Source organism: Pantherophis guttatus, chromosome 9 (genome assembly GCF_059756535.1).
Source record: "Pantherophis guttatus breed Tessera chromosome 9, ASM5975653v1, whole genome shotgun sequence".
Lineage (NCBI taxonomy): Eukaryota > Metazoa > Chordata > Lepidosauria > Squamata > Colubridae > Pantherophis > Pantherophis guttatus.
The window spans coordinates 7,457,684-7,475,558 of record NC_142071.1 but is presented as its reverse complement, the minus strand read 5'-3'; the positions used below and the strand labels follow the sequence as shown (position 1 = coordinate 7,475,558).

The 17,875-nt window shown below is 45.4% G+C and overlaps 1 protein-coding gene across 1 annotated transcript in view; it reads right to left on the bottom strand.

Annotated features, from left to right (window-relative positions):
- SLC25A37 (solute carrier family 25 member 37) overlaps positions 1-17,875 on the bottom strand; it is a 50,697-nt gene that overhangs the window by 11,656 nt on the left and 21,166 nt on the right. Inside the window, exon 3 of the mRNA XM_034436825.3 lies at positions 1,413-1,641. Coding sequence (XP_034292716.2) covers positions 1,413-1,641 — 229 coding nt within the window. The remainder of the gene's footprint in view (positions 1-1,412; positions 1,642-17,875) is intronic.

Below are 17,875 nucleotides of genomic sequence, written 5' to 3'. Positions count from 1 at the left end.
AGAAAAAATCACTAATCCAGGTTGACCTCCAAGGACCTCTACCAGTGAGGCAACTATGGTGAAAAGCAGTACCACCCTGGCCCCAAAAAGAGCATCTTCAAAAAAATGGGAGTGATTCCCTCAAACTGAAGATGGTACTTTGATCTTCTTAATATGCCTACGCATCACATATTACCTGTTCCAGGCACATAATTCAAACTTTAGGTCCTAACATCCTACCAGAAGGAATACTGCAGGTCACCTCTCCGAAGAAGGCGAATCTAGTGGGACCAAGAAGTAAGGCATCCAACATGGTAGCATGTTGAATAAGATTGGTATGTTGCCCCCAACAATCTGGGTCTTCATTTTACCGACCACAGAAGGATGGAAGGTTAAGTCAACCTTGATCTGGTCAGAATTGAACTCCTGGCTGTGGGCAGAGTTAGCTTACGATACTGCATTCTAACCACTGTGCTGGCATGGTTCAATTAACTGCCTATCTAAGGAGATTACAACTCTGCATTTCTTGTATATTAAGAGAAGTGCACCCTTTTCGATTTCAGTGTCTTCCAAGCAAACAGGATTTTGGAGGCATACATTTAAATATTAGCAACCTACTGATTCTTTCATTCAGTGCCAAGAAGATCTAAATAAAACAAACAAAGTTCAGTGAAAAGCTATTTGTGTTAATTGGAGGATAATAGAAACGCAATTAGATGCATATTTGCGAACTGCCGATTAGGAGACTGCAGAATTTATTCTAGCGCACAGTTTGCTACGAAGCACATAATAAGCATCAACGTGGATCCTAAAAGCAGAAATTCCAATTATAGAACCAATATGCCTCTGAGTGTCATATGCTGGAGAGAAAGACTGGTAAATTTTTAAAGACAGCTGGCTGATTATTATAGGAAGTAAAAAATGTCGGACCAGAGGTGGAGATTGGAGTGATCCAAGCCAGCTTGTAATTTTACATTCTTGGCAGCACAGCCAAATATGGTAAGATTTAGCAGTGACAAAACAGATTTCTGGAGAGAAGCGAAACCCGAAATCTAAGAACCAAATTTTCCTAGAAAGCTGCCCATGTTAAGACCAACAAGCTATTTCAGACAACTCCTTCCCAGAGCCCAATCAGAGGTATTTAGGATCAAAACACTTTAACATCTAACTTTTAGAGGAACTGGAGCACTACGTATCTTCGGTATTCTTCATACGTGCGTGCCTCTAAAACTGAGCAGGTGCCTGTAGGAAATAGACAAGAAGTTGAACGTAGCAAGAACGCCTTGGTTGCCAAAGATGGAGTCTTCCAAGCGTCTTGTTTTTTTGTCTCTCCAGAAGCAGAAATTGCATGCTGAAGATGTCAGACCACATGAAAAAGTACGCAAGTCGAGTCAAAGCGCCAAGAGGGCACCCATTGGGTTATGTCAATATACCATTGGCCAGGTGGCTGTTGCCTCCATGTTGTATAATGTCACTTAAAGTGCGTTTCATTTTTTCGTAGCAGGCAAAGTACAAGGCGTGGGCCGGGCCGGCTCCCAGGACGGTGACGTTAATTCCTCGCAGCGGCCTCCAGAGGCCTTCCGTGCGGACGATCTTTCTCAAGGCCTCAAAGACGCTCCGGTACTGAGCTTTGGGGTCAGGTTGCAAACTCTGCATCCGAGTCTACAAGAAGACAAAATAGAAGAGGGATGATGTACAGGAGCAGAGAGAGGCTCGAGGCCTGTGATGGCTAACCCATTTTTTTTTTTTGAAAAAGTTTTTATTTTTATTTCTTATACACATATTGTAAATGTACATTCTCTTATCCATAATTAATCATACATATACATATTTTTTTTTAAAGAAAGCATAACAGTAAAACATTTTAATTGCATTCGGGGTTGCTCTTCTACCGTTTCTGTTCCCTTATTTTACAACAAACCTTCTTCTCTTTCTTCTTTTTTTCCCCTTCTCTACCTCCTCTCCTCTCCTACTTTCTTCCTTCCTCCTCTCCTTCCTCTTCCCTACTTCCCCTTCCTTTCCCCCACTCCTCCCCTCTTTTTCCCCCTTTCTAACCTTCTCTCCTACTCTTTTCCCCTATCTTTTCTTCCTCTCCTTTCCCCTTTCTTTATTTTATTTTATTTATTTTTTTATTTTATTTCAAATTTATATACCGCACCTTCTCTCGAAAGACTCAGGGCGGTGTACAGCCAGATAAAAACATACAATACAAACATTAAAAAACAATTAAAAGGATATATATTAATTTGGCCCCAGTTTAAGATAGCGAACCAATTAAAAATTAAAAATATATTAAAAAATATGTTAAGCCAGCCCGGCTTGCTGGAAAAAGAAGGTTTTAAGGGCACGGCGGAAGGCACCGAGGTCTTGGATTCTCCTTATCTCTGGGGGCAGCTGATTCCAGAGAGTAGGTGCCCCCACAGAGAAGGCCCTCCCCCTGGGGGTCACCAGCCTACATTATTCTTCCCTTCCTCTCTCTCCCTCTCCTCTTCTATCTTACCCTTTCCTCCTCTCTTCTTTCTTTCTTCTTTGTTGTCTAATATTTCCCCTATTTGATATCCCAGCATCCCCAATTTTATATTAATATCTACTTTCTTTCCAATTTCCTTTCAATTTTGCCTAATCTATCTCTTCTATCCTCATAATTGTACATTTATATTAAAACATTCATTCTTCCCCCACCCCCATCGACGGCTAACCTTTTTGTCATTGCATGCCAAATGCTCCTCCTGCACCCTGAGCATGTCCACGCGACCCCCCTCTGCCCTGTTTTGGGCCTAGTAGGCCTCTCTGCAGCCACCTTGGAGCAAAAACGGGCCGCACCCCCACGCGCTCCCTGTGCAAGACCCCCATGCATGAGCCTGTGACCCCACTCCCCACGCATGTGAGCATGTCTCCCGCATGTGTCCCGCCCCCCTGCATGCACGGCAGAGACCCGAAAATCAGCTGGCTGGCAGGAGGCACATGCGCATGTGGCGGTGGAGTTGAACTGGGGTGACGGCTCACGTGCCCACAGAGAGAAATCCGCGTGCCCTCAGAGAGGGCAATGCGTTCCCCCCTTTGGCATGCATGGCATAGATTTGCCATCACGGCTCTAGGCTCCTCCTTTGGGGAGGAGACATACCTAATCTTGGAACAGCCTTCAGATAGTTCTTGACTTATAACATTTTTTTTTCAAAAAAATATCTTTTATTGATACATTTTTTTTAAAATAAACATTAAAAGTTCCATATTCATCTGAACAGTGTGTTGTCTGGGCAGTTTCCAATCTGTTTCTATTACTTAGCCATTGGTAAAACGAGTCCCATGTTTAAAAGTATTCTGTTTCTTCCTTTTCTTTTCCTTTCAGTGTTAATCTGTTAACAAGAGCCTCTGTGGTGCAGCGGACTAAGTGCTGTTAAGTGCTAGCACTTAGCTGCCAGCTGCCTGCAAATCTCACCAGGCTCAAGGTGAATTACCTGTACCAGCATAGAAAAAGTAGACAGGGCAAAGGAAAAATGTGGACAAAGTCCAGAGAAAACTAAATGTTACTTAACCAAATTTGAAGTTAAGCGGAATATTAAAAAAAAAAAAACCATGAATTAAATATAGGGAATGTGATTATTTCCCACAATGCAACGGGGGAAAATGCCTGTAAAAAGCCAAGCATGTAAAAAACATGTTTTTGGAACATGCCAGGAGGGGGTGCTCCAAGCCTGCCCAGCATGGCAGTGCCATCTCCAGCAAAGTTATTGCAAGGCCCTTTGTAGCCAATATGGGTCTACAGAGAAGGAATACATACTTTGGGCACAGATCTCAGCAATGGAGACCCATCTTAAGCCAAATATATAGTGGCCAGAAGTGATAATACCTCTAATGCAGTGTTTCCCAAACTTGGCTATTTTAAGATGCATGGACTTCAATTCCCAGAATTCCCCAACCAGTATGCCTGGTTGAGGAATTCTGGGAGTTGAAGTCCATACATCTTCAAAGGATCAAGTTTGGGAAACACTGCTCTAATGCAAACCTCTAACATGAGAAGTTAGATAGCCACTGGTTACTAATAGTTAGCAGTAATGATTTAGAACAGTGTTGGCGAATACGATTCGTCAACGGCACGTGCCGAATTTGGGCACGTGCCGGAAACCGGAAGAGCAGCCACCCAGTGCGCATACGCACGCCGGGAAGATGATCTTCCGGTTTCCGGCGTGCACATGCGCACCAGCCACGTGGTCTTCTGGTTTATGGCGCGCATGCACACACAAAGACTAGCCGGTGCGCCAGTGCGCATGTGTGCACCGTAAACCGGAAGATCATCTTCCCAGCATGTGCATGGTACCGGGCAGCTGCTCTTCCGGTTTACGGCATTCCCGCATGCATGAAGACCAGATGACCGGCGCACTAGAACCCGGAAGAGCAACCCGGATGGCTAGTGTGCCTGGAGAGATGGCTTTGCGTGCCACTTCCGGCACGCGTGCCATAGGTTCACCATCACGGATTTAGAACATAGAACATAAAATAATAAGGTTGGAAGGGATCTTAGAGGTCTTCTAGTCCAAGCAGGAGAAGATCCGGACAAAGGACTATCCAATCACTTCTTGATAACTTCCAATGATGGAGCACCCACAGCTTCTGGAAGCAAACCGTTCCACTGATTAATTGCCCTCAATGTCAGGAAATTTCTCTTTAGGAGATCCAGGTTGGATCTCTCCTGATGAGCTTCCATCCATTACTTCTTATCCTGTCCACAAGGTGCTTTGGAGAACAGATAGACCCCCTCATCTCTGGGACAGCCCCCTCAAATAATTGCTATCATGTCACCCCTTGTCCTTCTCTTGGTTAGACTAATCCTTAAACACTCAAAGAGCCACAAAGTTCCTAACCAGAAGTTCCCCGTTCAATTCTGCAGCCGACCGGAAGTCCAGTTCCCCCACCATAGTGTCTCCTCCTAGCATGGCGTCCTTTTTCCTCTGCTGACCGGAAGTCAGTTCCCCCACCATAGTGTCTCCTCCTAGCGCGGCGTCTTTTTTCCTCTACCTGTCCTAACCGAAAGCCCTTTCAATTGTGGAGCTGATCGGCGACAGGGAGCCGCAGCAGAGGGATGAAAGAGCCACATGCGGCTCCAAAGCCACGGGTTGCCGACCCCTAGACTAAACATACCTATTTCCCTCAATTGCTTGTCATATGATTTAGTCCCCAGTAGTCCCCCTTATCATCTTTGTTGCTTTATGCTGCTTTGTTGATGTGTCGTTGACATTGTGTCTTTCCCAGGGTGGATATAAATCAATGATTTTTTTTAAAAAAAAATCAAAAAAATCAGATTGCTTCCTGCATCTAAAAGTCTTAAACATAAGGTGTAGATTTCAGCTGGATGTCAGCAGAAAGTCTACTAGTAGTTTTGATAACACCCAATGACTAGACTACTTTTTTTTCCCCAAGCAGAGACAGAAATATCATCCATGACAGGTGCTGTGGCTCTATGCTTCCTGCATCAAGCCATGACTGGTCTACCAGATTTAAGGCAGTCCTTTCTCCACCTCTTGTTGATTCAAAAATATCACAGTGCAGGAATGCACAAGACTAATGACTGGTGTGATTTAAATCCAAGCCGAATGCCTACAAAACTCCAGATGTCTCACCGGACATGTCCCAACAGCCTAATATCAACCTGACTAATGCAGGAGGACTATAATTCTGTTAAAAAACCCCGCTTTTGTGCTCGTTACACATGTCTGAAAATGTACAGCTCTGAACATTTTCTTCTCTGCAAGCATTAGCAGAAGATCCAACCTAATTCTTGGGCCATATGCTATAGCCAAGGCATCATCCCATTTTCCTGGGCATCACAATTCTTAGGTAACCATATAAGAAAGAAAGAGATGTCTATGGAGATTCTTAATCATCCAAGTTATAGTTGCAAAGGTGTTTTTTTTTTTTTTCCAAAAGGTAACTGGATTTTCTTGGGTCAATAGAAGCTTAAGAAGCTTTTTGAATGAGAACCAAAACATTTTCAAGGAAAAAAAACAAGGAAGTCCAGTTGCCTTTTATTTATTATTTTTATTATTATTATTTATTTATTATATTTCTATACCGCCTTTCTCCCGTAGGACTCAAGGCGGTGTACAGTCAAGAAAAATATAGACACACAAACATCATAAAATTGCTAATTAAAATTATTACTTAGTTTGGTCAATTAAATAAAATCCAGAATTAGATAACATTTAAAAAATCATTCACATGTTCGTATGTTTAGCCCCGCCTGTTGGAAAAAACACTTTGGGAGTAAAACATAGCTTCTTAGCTATGAAATCCAATTTTTTTTTTACTACCGGTTCTGTGGCTGTGGCTTGGTGGGCGTGGTGTAGTTTGGTGGGCGTGACAGGGGAAGGATACTGCAAAATGTCCATTCCCACCCTACTCCTGGGGGAAGGATACTGCAAAATCCCCATTCCCTCCCCACTCCTGGGGGAAGGATACTGCAAAATCTCCATGCCCACCCCACTCTGGGTCCAGCCAGAGGTGGTATTTGCTGGTTAACTACTCAAAATTTCCGCTACCGGTTCTCCAGAACCTGCTGGATTTCACCCCTGTTCTTAACTAATTCCAAGTTTCTGGTTTCTAACCTTTCCCCTTTCTTGGATGGTTGTTTAATAATCAAGTTAGTTATTGAGTTATCTAGCAGGCTTGGACTGCTGAACTTGTAAAATTCAAGGGAAGTTGAGCAAGTCTACTCAGTCTGGTGGGATTTCTTCAGCTTCTCTGTGTATAAAGTGGTCCCCAGTTCACGCAACACATCCTCGTTCGTAAACTTCAGGTCCTTCTCAAGAGAGAAAAATTATTCCTCTTATCTCATAATACTTTGCTGAGAGAAACAGCAAGGCTTAAATCCCAGGCTTCTCAGTTACCCAAGTCTAGCAAATCCCACTTCCACTTATAACCATCTATTTGAAAAGCCTGAACAACATGCAAATCTAATCTCCAAAAATCATTTTGTCAGCTCTAAATCCTCAGAAAACACAGCAGAGGAATTATAGCGAATAAATACCAATTTGCCAGCTGCCAAAATTCTTGGCTTTGGCAAATCCCATTAAAAATCGCTTGTGCTTATGTGTTTGTGTAGACACAGACCTACACCTACAGTTGAATGAGAGATAATATAAGTTTTAAATGATTATAGTGTAAAGCAAATTAAAGAACCGCATCAAGGGCAATATAGAGTCTGGTTTTTATACATTGTCTATATAATTTATTTTAATGGAAGATGAGCAACGCTGAAAATATCTCAATAGACAGAGTTTTAAGAACGCTTACTTCCTTAATTTCTAGTCCTTATGATTTGGGAACAAGCTGAAGCATAAATGCATACTCAGCCTGATTTTCCAATCCTATGAAGATCTTGGTATTACTAGATAACAGAGATGGGATAGTAAAGCTAAAGAAGGAACTGGAGTTGTTTGTTGTTTAAACCAGGGGTCACCAATCTTTCAGATTGGACCACTAAATTCATAATTTTAAATCCCGCGGACCACTAATATGATCCGCCTAGTGACCAGCTGGGTGGGCGTGGCTAGGTGGTCATGTGACTGGGTGGGTGTGGCCAACTCGATGTCACTCACATCGAAGGGTTCCTCGCCGGCCTCTACTCACCCCTCCCCTCCCAGCCACTCCTCGCCTCCCCGCCCGGGCTCCTTAGGGCCCCAACAGGAAGCAGTTGTTGGAGCTAAGCAGCCACCACGAGAAAGAGTTGGTAAAATAGCTCAGTTCAAATTGGATCTAACCAAGAAGGAGGCTCAGTAGAAGCACCTCGCTGAGGACTAGGAGCATAGGCTTTCCAAGCAGAGGGAACACCTGCGGGAGTGCAAGGCCAGATACCGGCGCCTGGAGGCTCAGCAGGCTGAGATGGTCAGCCAGTTCCAGGCCATGATGCAATCCCACTGGAACGAGGCCCTCCGGCTCTTCGCCACCAGCGGCACTTCCCTCCAGCCTTCGCCCAAAGCCTCACACCAGGAGGCTGAAGCAGCCCCCAAGTCGGAATTTCTGCCCCCCTCCAACCCATACAAGAAGACCCCGAAGGGGGAGACTCTCTGCAGCAACACAAACATTCATTGCATGTATCCGGCCCAGGGGCCGTAGTTTGGGGACCCCTGATTTAGTGCAATGTTAAAAATGCGACCACCAAAATTTTCTCGTGGACCACCAGTTGGTGACCGCTGGTTTAAACTACAGAAGTGTGCCATTAATGCAACGTCTCATATATGATCCAAGTATACCTTCTATTTTCCTTACACTACCTAATCAATTGTCCTAATTGATCAAAGAGGTGTCTGAGCTAGAATCTCAACCCAGGAATTGCCAAATGGTGGCTTTCAAGATGCAACTAATATTATCTACCTCCGTTTAACTTCTAGTACGTGCAAACTGGGTCAACTTTTAAAGGTCTGATCCAGGGGAGGAGAGTGGAGGGGAGGGGATATTGCATTACAGAAAGATCAACCTCATCAGTAGTTGCCACCTAAACCCCACTAGATGCAGGTTTGTTTTTTTTTTACTTCCTCTCAAAATTTCAAGCAAGCAAGGCTTTAAGCGACGCTGAAAATTATGGCATCCAACAAATTGAAAGATCTCAGGATATGAGTCACCCACCCTCTCTTTAACAGCTAGTCAATCAGCTCTTTGCTCTTTTTTTCTTTCAAATCTACCTTCTCTTATGAATAACTTTGTTCCAGATTGAAATATATGCCTTGCAATAAAGGAAAAGAAAATGCTGGAGAAGCGTAATCTTGATATTAGTATTGTGTGTGCATAGATAGGTCCACAACAGGAAGGGAGGGAGGGAGAAGAGGGAGGGAAGGAAGGAAGGATGGGAGGGAGGGAGGCAGGCAAGGAGGGAGGAAGGAGGGAGGGAGGGAGAGGCAGGAAAGGAAGAAAGGATGGGAGGGAGGGAGGGAGAAGAGACAGGGAAGGAAGGAAGGATGGGAGGGAGGCAGGGAGGAAGGTGGGGGTAGGAAGGAAGGAGGGGCAGGGAGGGAAGAAAGGATGGGAGGCAGGCAGGCAGGCAGGGAGGAAGGAGGGGGGTAGGAGGGAAGGAGAGGCAAGAAAGGAAGAAAGGATGGGAGGGAGGGAGGCAGGCAAGGAGGGAGGAAGGAGGGAGGGAGGGAGAGGCAGGAAAGGAAGAAAGGATGGGAGGGAGGGAGGGAGAAGAGACAGGGAAGGAAGGAAGGATGGGAGGGAGGCAGGGAGGAAGGTGGGGGTAGGAAGGAAGGAGGGGCAGGGAGGGAAGAAAGGATGGGAGGCAGGCAGGCAGGCAGGGAGGAAGGAGGGGGGTAGGAGGGAAGGAGAGGCAAGAAAGGAAGAAAGGATGGGAGGGAGGGAGGAAGGAAAGAAAGAAGGAACGAGGCAGGCAGGGAGGGAGAAGAGACAGGGAAGGAAGGAAGGATGGGAGGGAGGGAGGGAGGGAGGGAGGGAGGAGGGAGGGAGGGAAGGAGAAGAGGCAGGAAAGGAAGGAAGGATGGGAAGGAAGCAGGCAGGCAGGCAGGCAGGGAGGAAGTAGGGGGGTAGGAGGGAAGGAGGAAGGAGAGGCAGGAAAGGAAGAAAGAATGGGAGGGAGGAAGGGAGGAAAGGAGGGAGAAATGGAGGAAGGAAAGAAGGAGGGAGGGAGAAATGGAGGAAGGAAAGAAGGAGGGAGGGAGGGAAGGAGAAGAGGCAGGGAAGGAAGAAAGGATGGGAGGGAGGGAGGCAGGGAGGGCGGGAGGGAAGGAAGAAAGAAAGGATGGAAGGGAGGGGGAAGGAAGGAAGGAAAGAAGGGAGGGAGGGAGGGAGAGAGGGAGGGAGGGAGGGAAGGAAGGAGGAAGGAAGGAAGGAAGGGTGTTATGAGTTCTTGAACTTAGTTGAACTTTACATCTCTCGTAAGACACGGTAATTTTCCCTAATAGTGTAAACAAACCGAAGAATTTATTTCATGTAAAGCTCCTTCTGACTAAACGGGGTGTGGTGCTCAAATATTCTCAAAAACACCCCTCATCCATCCATCTTCCTGTCCTTTTCATCCCTGCCAGACAAGCCGCCCCTGGAAATGAAGCTGCCTTTGTGGTGGCGGCCTTCACTGATGAATCGGCTTGGAGGAAAACAGCGAGGAGGAGAAAGAACGTAGTAGGCCTTCTCAAATTCAAGGGTGGGACAGGAAAACCCAATCATCTCACATAACACCCTGGGCTGTTGTGGGGGTGGGGGTTGTTGCATCTGTCCAGCGATGATAAGTTCTACCGCCAAGCTGAAAAAGTTATCTACAAACCCTCCACCAGCTTTTTAAAACTCTGCACACATTCGGTACTACAGTATCCGACCTCACTTGAAAAATAGCATCTCTGTGTCTCTGTTTTAAAGCCCTTGCCGATAGATAACCTTTTTCGCACAGTACTGAAGCTCTCTCAAGCTATTCTCCAAAGCCCCTGAAGGCAGGACAAGAAGCAATGGGTGGAAACTCATCAAGGAGAGAAGCAACTTAGAACTAAGGAGAGATTTCCTGACAGTGAAAACAGTGGAACAACCTGCTTGCAGAAGTTATGGATGCTCCAACATTGGAAGTTTTTAAGAAGAGATTGGATAACCATTTGTCTGAAGTGGTGTAGGGTTTCCTGCCTGGGCAGGGGGTTGGACTAGAAGACCTCCAAGGTCCCTTCCAACTTTGTTATGCTATGCTATGCTATGCTATGCTATGCTATGCTATGCTATGCTATATTCTGTTCTGTTCTGTTCTGTTCTGTTCTATTCTATTATTCTATTCTATTCTATTCTATTCTATTCTATTCTATTCTATTCTATTCTATTCTATTCTACTCTACTCTACTCTACTCTACTCTACTCTACTCTACTCTACTCTACTCTACTCTACTCTATTCTATTATTCTATCTTCATTCTATTCTGTTTTCCAAAGATGCAAAAGAGAGAGGCTTTGTTAAGCACTCAATGATAGAGAAATCTAATCGGGGAAGCACAACAATCCCAAGCCCAACCAACCGGCAGAAGCAAAAATGCAAAACCGACAAGAAATGCAGAGTAAACATATAACTGGGCAAAGGATTTGCCTTTTAAGTTCCTGGTCCCAATTTCTTCCCCCGGCAAACAGTGATGGGAATTGCCCATCATCATTCCTAAACGGATTGCCAGAAAACATTAGTCAGTGCATATACTCAGCAAATCTTGGATCGCTCATTCACGCACATACACATGCATACACCCGCCACAAATTGTGCAAGCTGCTGGCAACTCATGCAATTAAAAAAGTGAATGTTTTTCTTAATGAAATTAACCCAATCCGCTCCCACCCCGTGGCGCTCCTTCTGCTGAATGATGCTTGTTTTTGGATGAGTGCACATCTATATGTTGTGGCTGCATGGTTTGTGTTTTTCATTCTTTCCTGGCTATATTTGTAGACCTTAACAATGTGGTAGAGCGGAAACAGGAATGCATAGTCATCAAAGGGACAGTGGGAAGATTCAATCTGAGACGTTGAGATTTAAGACTCTAGAAAGAGTGCAGAGAAGAGCAACAAAGGTGATTAGGGGACTTGAGGCTAAAACATATGAAGAACAGTTGCAGGAATTGGATATGACCACCTACTACCACCAATAGCCTCCCACCGGCCGGTACGCTCCCATAGAGAGGGGCTCCTCCGGGTGCCGTCGGCCAAACAATGTCGACTGGCGGCCCCCAGGGGGAGAGCCTTCTCTGTGGGGGCACCTACTATCTGGAACGAGCTCCCCCCGGAGATACGGAGGATCCCGGATCTGCGCACCTTCCGCCGCGCTCTCAAGACTTTTTTATTCCATCAGGCGGGCCTGGCCTAATTTTCTCCCTCTTTTTAAACAATTTTAATAATTTTAATATTTTTAATACTCAAAGTTTAAATTTGTTTTAAATTGATTGGGGTTTTAATTTGTCTGGGCCAAACTATTTAATTCGATTTTATTTCTGTTTTTTAAATTTTGTATATATGTATTTTATTGTTGGCTGTTCACCGCCCTGAGTCCTTCGGGAGTAGGGCGATATATAAATCAAATAAAAGTAAAGTAAAGTAAAGTAATGAAAAGAAGGGCTAGAGGTGACATGATAGCAGTCTTCTAAGAGTTGAGGGGCTGCCACAAAGAAGTGGGGGGGGGGAAGGGTCAACTTATTCTCCAAAGCACCTGAGGGCAGGACAAGAAGCAATGGATGGAAACTAATCAAGGAGAGGAGCAACCTAGAATTAAGGAGAAATTTCCTGACAGTGAGAACAATTAACCAATGGAATGGTTGCTACCAGAAATTATGAGTACTCCGACACTAGAGATTTGTAAAAAAAAGACTGGACAACCTTTTTCCTGAAATGGTATAGGCCAATGATGGCTAACCTTTTTGCCATCGTGTGCCAGGAGTGGGGGGAGTGAGGGGGGGTCACACATGCGCGCCCACACCCAGAATTGTATGCTCTCCGCCCCCACGCATGCACGCACGTCCACCCCCTCTCCCCCTGCTCCTGGCAGGCGATGGCCCGGTGGGCCCACTAGGCCTGTTTTTCTCTCCCCCTAGGCTCAAGAGCCTTTCTAGGAGTCTGGGGAGGGCGAAAACAGCCTTCTAATGTCTTTGCATCTGTCCCACCAGAAGTTGGCAAACGGGCCATTTTCGGCCTCTGGAGGGCCTCCGGGGGGTAGGGAGAGAGAAAAATGGGCCTTCCATTTCCACCACCACCACCCTGAGGCCCTCCAGAGGCAGGAAACAGCCTGTTTCCCTACTTCTGGTGGGCCCAGAAGGCCCAAAAATCAGCTGAGCTTGCATGCTCATCGATATGGCTACCTGTGCCACCTGTGTTTGCCATCACGGGTATAGGGTTTCCTGCTTGAGCAGGGAGTTGGACCGGAAGAACTCCAAGGTTCCATTCGACTCTGTTATTCTGTTGAGAATGCAACCAAGTTGGATTTCCCCCAAAAGATTATTTTGAGAAGGGGAGGGAAATCCCTCCTCCCAAATGACAGATACACTAGAACCGTGATGGCGAACCTATGGCACGCGTGCCACAGGTGGCACGGGGAGCCATATTGGTGGGCACACGAGCGTTGCCCAAGCTCAGCTCCAGCATGCATGCGTGTGCTGGCCAGCTGATTTTTGGGCCTTCTGGGTCCACTAGAAGTTGGGAAATGGGCTGTTTCCAGCTTCTGGATGGCCTCCGGTGGGGTAGGGAAGGCTGTTTTCGCCCTCCCCAGGCTCCTAGAAAGTCTCTGGAGCCTAGGGAGGGCAAAAAAACGGGTCTATCGTGCCCACCATGCTATCACATGCCAAAAGTGGGGGGGGGAGCATGGGGGGATCGTGCGTGCATGCATGTGGGGGGGGCAGGGCCTAGAATTATGGGTGTGGGCACGCGCACGCGTGACTACCCCGCACTCCCCCAGCTTTTGGCATGCGATGGCAAAAAGGTTAGCCATCGCTGCACTAGAAGTTAAAGGTATTCCAGTTACACAACACACCCTCGGTTCCAGCTGTTGTGGCCTCAAATGAATGACCTTCTTGGCTGGAGAGCTTTGAAAGCCTTTTTTTTAATCAGGAAGAAGGCCAAGGCAGGTTTTCTGACGCAACTTGGGACTTTTTCCTCTTACAGTTTATTTAATTTCAGAAGGGGGGGGGAGGGAAGGAAGAGAAGTCAGCCTGAGAGATGAGACCGAAGCGGCCACTTCGATTGCTCATGCTGGATGTTGCAGAAAGGGAAGACCTCTCAATAACCTTGAAAACTTTCAAACCAAGCTCTGCCGTTCAGACCCGTTACATAATAAGGATCCGGTTATTCAGTGGCCTGCAGAGTATTACCAATGAATCGCAATCAATGGAAGGATATCCGTCTTTCTTTCTTTCTTCCTTTTTTCCCCACAAGCAGCCCATACATTTCTTTTAAAAATAGGAGCCAGGATCTACTTGGTATGGAAGATCTACATACGCCCTGCTTAACTGAGGTTTGGCATGAAGTGTGAAACTGGCCAACAGAGGTCAAAATGCAGTGTTACATTGCAACATTCAAGCCAACCAATGAATTATTCCTTTGGGTTAAACAATCTCCTTCAAACTGACCTTGCGCACGGTCACTCATGCCCTAGTCACCTCCCGTATGGACTACTGTAATGCTCTCTACATGGGGCTCCCCTTGAAAAGCACCCGGAGGCTCCAACTGGTCCAGAATGTAGCCGCGCGGGTGATTACGGGCGCAGCTCGTTGCGTCCATGTAACACCTCTCCTACGCGAGCTGCACTGGCTCCCGGTGGTCTTCCGGGTGCGATTCAAGGTGTTAGTTATCACCTTTAAAGCGCTCCATGGCTTAGGACCTGGGTACCTACGAGACCGTCTTTTGCCACCAATAGCCTCCCACCGACCAGTTCGTTCTCACAGGGAGGGACTACTCAGGATACCGTCAGTTTCTGACTAACAAGTTTCTTTAGTCGGCTCCATAGATTTTCAATTGGGTGAAGGTCTGGGCTATTCCCAGGCCATTCCAGCAGAGGATTAGGATTATCTTGAAACTCCCCCCCCTCCCCAAAAAAGTGGCGTTATTAGCCATCAAACCTCAAAAATGCACGTTTCCCAAAAGGTTTCCACAATTTTAAAAACCGGGAAGTTACCGTATTTTTCAGAGTATAAGACGCACCTTAGTTTTTGGGGAGGAAAATAAGAAAAAAGCTGATTGGCAGGTGGATCAGCCTCCCGGAACACTTCCAATCAGCTGTTCCCAGAGGTGAATTTTAGCAACAGGTTCCTTGGTTGTGAGCTCTGTGCCTTGCTTTGTTTTTGCTTTCTTTTTCTGCCTCTGAAAGCCTCCGAAACAGAGCTTCAGATAAAAAGCCTCTGAAGCTCTGTTTGAGGGCTTCTTTTCTGAAACTCTGTTTGGGGGCTTCTTTTCTGAAGCTTTGTTTGGAGGCTTTTTTCAACCTCTGAAACCTCCTGTCAACTTGCAAAGCTTTCAAGTTGCCATGAGCAGGAGGGAGGGAGAACTGAAGTGAATTCCATACATTCTTCCTGACCACAATCAGAAGGAGGGTGTTAGGTTTCACAGCTGGCCAAAGTGGTTAATTGGAGAATGTGATTTATGACATGGCCAGAGAGGAGGGGAGAGACAGGGTCATAGGGGAACATAAATCTACGTGGGATCAGTTCTAACTGCATCCGAGTATTGCCGGAATGGTGCTCCTAGTAAATGACTATATTTCCTTTGAAGTTTGGATCATGGTTCATGAATTAATAAGGCCATCTTTCGGAAACTTGACACCTCCTTTGAGAAGCTGGGCGGGGCTACATTCAGAGTGTAAGAGGCACCCAGATTTTCACCCTCTTTTTTGGGGGGAAAAAGGTGTGTCTTATACTCCAAAAAATACGGGAGTACAGGTAGCCCTTGACTTACAACAGTTTGTTTAGTGACCGTTCAAAGTTTCAATGGCACTGAAAAAAGTGACTTACGACCGTTTTTTCAGACTTACGACCGTTACAGCTTTTCCGTGGTCATGAGTTCAAAATTTGGATGCTTGACAACTGGGTCATATTTATGACGGTGGCAACGTCCTGTGGTCATGTGAGCCTCTTTTTCAACCTGCTGACAAGCAAAGTCCATGATTCGTTTAACAACCGTGTTACTAACTTAACAGTTAGTAAGAGCCTTGGTAGTACAGTGGTCTAAGGCACCCTGTTATTAAGCTGGTTATTAAGACCAGCTGCCTGCAATTACTGCAGGTTCGAATCTCGCCAAGGCTCAAGGTTGATTCAGCCTTCCATCCTTTCTAAGGTAGGTAAATTGAGGACCCAGTTTGTGGGGGCAATAAGCTGACTTTGTATAAATATACAAAAGGATGAAGGCTATTGCTTAACGCATTGTAAGCCACCCTGAGTTTGGCAGCATATAAATCAAATTAAAAAAAAAAACTGCTATTATTCACTTAACAACCGTAGCTGGGAAGGTCGTAAAACGGGCCAAAATTCGCTTAACAAATGTCTCCCTTAACAATATAAATTTTGGGCTCAATTGTAGTCGTAATTCAAGGACTACCTGCATACTGCAAAACAAAACAATTTCCCATCATTATCATAAGTAAGTTTTCCAAAGCATTCCAAATCATCCCTAAAAGTTGATATTACCTGGCACATATTATATTACTGTGGTGTAATGTATGACAGAATTGTTCTCTTAATGCAGAAAGAGAGCTGGCTTAACAGGTTTACAGCAAAATAAAGATGTGCTGTAGGCATTTCCTGATTCACAGTATGGACTATATCACTACTGTAATCTTAGCAAATACCTAAAAACATTTACGATATAGAATTTAGCTTTCCCAACCGTCTTTCGCTAAGAGCTTCCAAACACTAGAAATCGGGAGTTATATCACCAGTTCTTTTTCTGCAATGGTCAACAAAAGCACCCTGTTTGGACAAAAAAATAAAAATGCTAATAATTTATACAAAGCGTTTGAAACGTTCTACTTTTTTTGAGGGGGAAAAAAAAGCATTTTAAGCTGGAATTTTACTTTAAATGCATTGTCAGTTGCCAGAAGCTCTGGAATAATGGCTTGAGGATCACTGCATTTTAAGTGGCCTTTGAATCGCTCTGCTGTATTAAAACATCCAGACCTTTTTTTCGCAAGTCACGATGAAGCAAACTTTACTGGAAAAACGAGCAAGGCGTGAAACCAAAGAACGCTTCCCTGCTTTTGTGATATAACAGACAACCCTCACGTGCTTCCTGCAGCTGAGACAGCACTGGTAAATTTCACCCTGGGTGCGTATTAGCGCTATTAAATAACCAGGGAATGCATTAAGCCCTGCTTTAAACGTAACCTAGAAAACAACACAAAACCCACCCTACGTTACATTCCAGGTATCACTTCAGAGTGTTGTGGCCCGTACGCGACCTGTGCGGCTGGTAGCTGATTCGGACAGCGAGGAGGCTGGTGTGGTGCTGCGCCAGCAGCCTGTGCAGCTGGCACTCAAGTCAGACAATGAGGAGGCTGGAGAAGATGTGGTGCCAGAGGCGGGGATTGAACCAGGGCCTTCAGAACCTCCAGAAGCTCCCTTAAGTGAAGAGGACGAAGAGGAGGAGCCTCTTCTCAATGCACGGGCGCACAGAGCTACCAAAAGGCAGGAGTGGCTCCTCAGGAGGAGGTCTCCTCGAGTGTAAGGCTTGGGGCTAATTGGCCACTCCCTTAGCCTATTTAAGGAAGGACAACGACTGAAGCAATTTGCAGGGAACAACCGTTCTCTCTCCTTTGTGCCTTGATCTTAGTTCTTTGCAAATTGCTTCTGGGCTTTCTGCCAATCATAGTAAGATTAAGATTATTTATTCTTTGGATTCTTGCAGGCTGTTAAGAAAGTTAATTAACAGCCTTTGTTTGAAAAAAAAAATACTGATTATATTTTAGTAAACTAAGGTTTGTACAGACTTTGTGTGTGCTGCGTTCTTTGGCGTCCGTAGCTGGGGCACAAGACAGAGAGGCCTTCAGGCATCACCTTTGGAAGATTAGCACATCTCAAACAAGTCAAAGATACGTAGCATGCTAACCCTATTTGTGCAGACAATCTGGGCTATTTCCAATGCCAAAGTAGTTAATTATTTATAGGTAGTCTTCAACTTACGACACTTCGTTTAGTGACATATTTGGAGTTTCAACGGCCCTGAAAAAAGTGACCTTTTTCACACTTAGGACGGTCATGGCATCCCCATGGTCATGTGATTTTTACATTTGGACGCTTGTCTCACATTTATGACGGTTGCAGCATCCCAGGGTCATGTGATCCACTTTTGCAACCTTCTGACAAGCAACGTCAAAGGGAAACCAGATTCCCTTAACAACGGTGTCACTCACTTAACAAATGTGGTGAGAAAAGTCATAAAATGGGGCAAAACTCATTTAACAA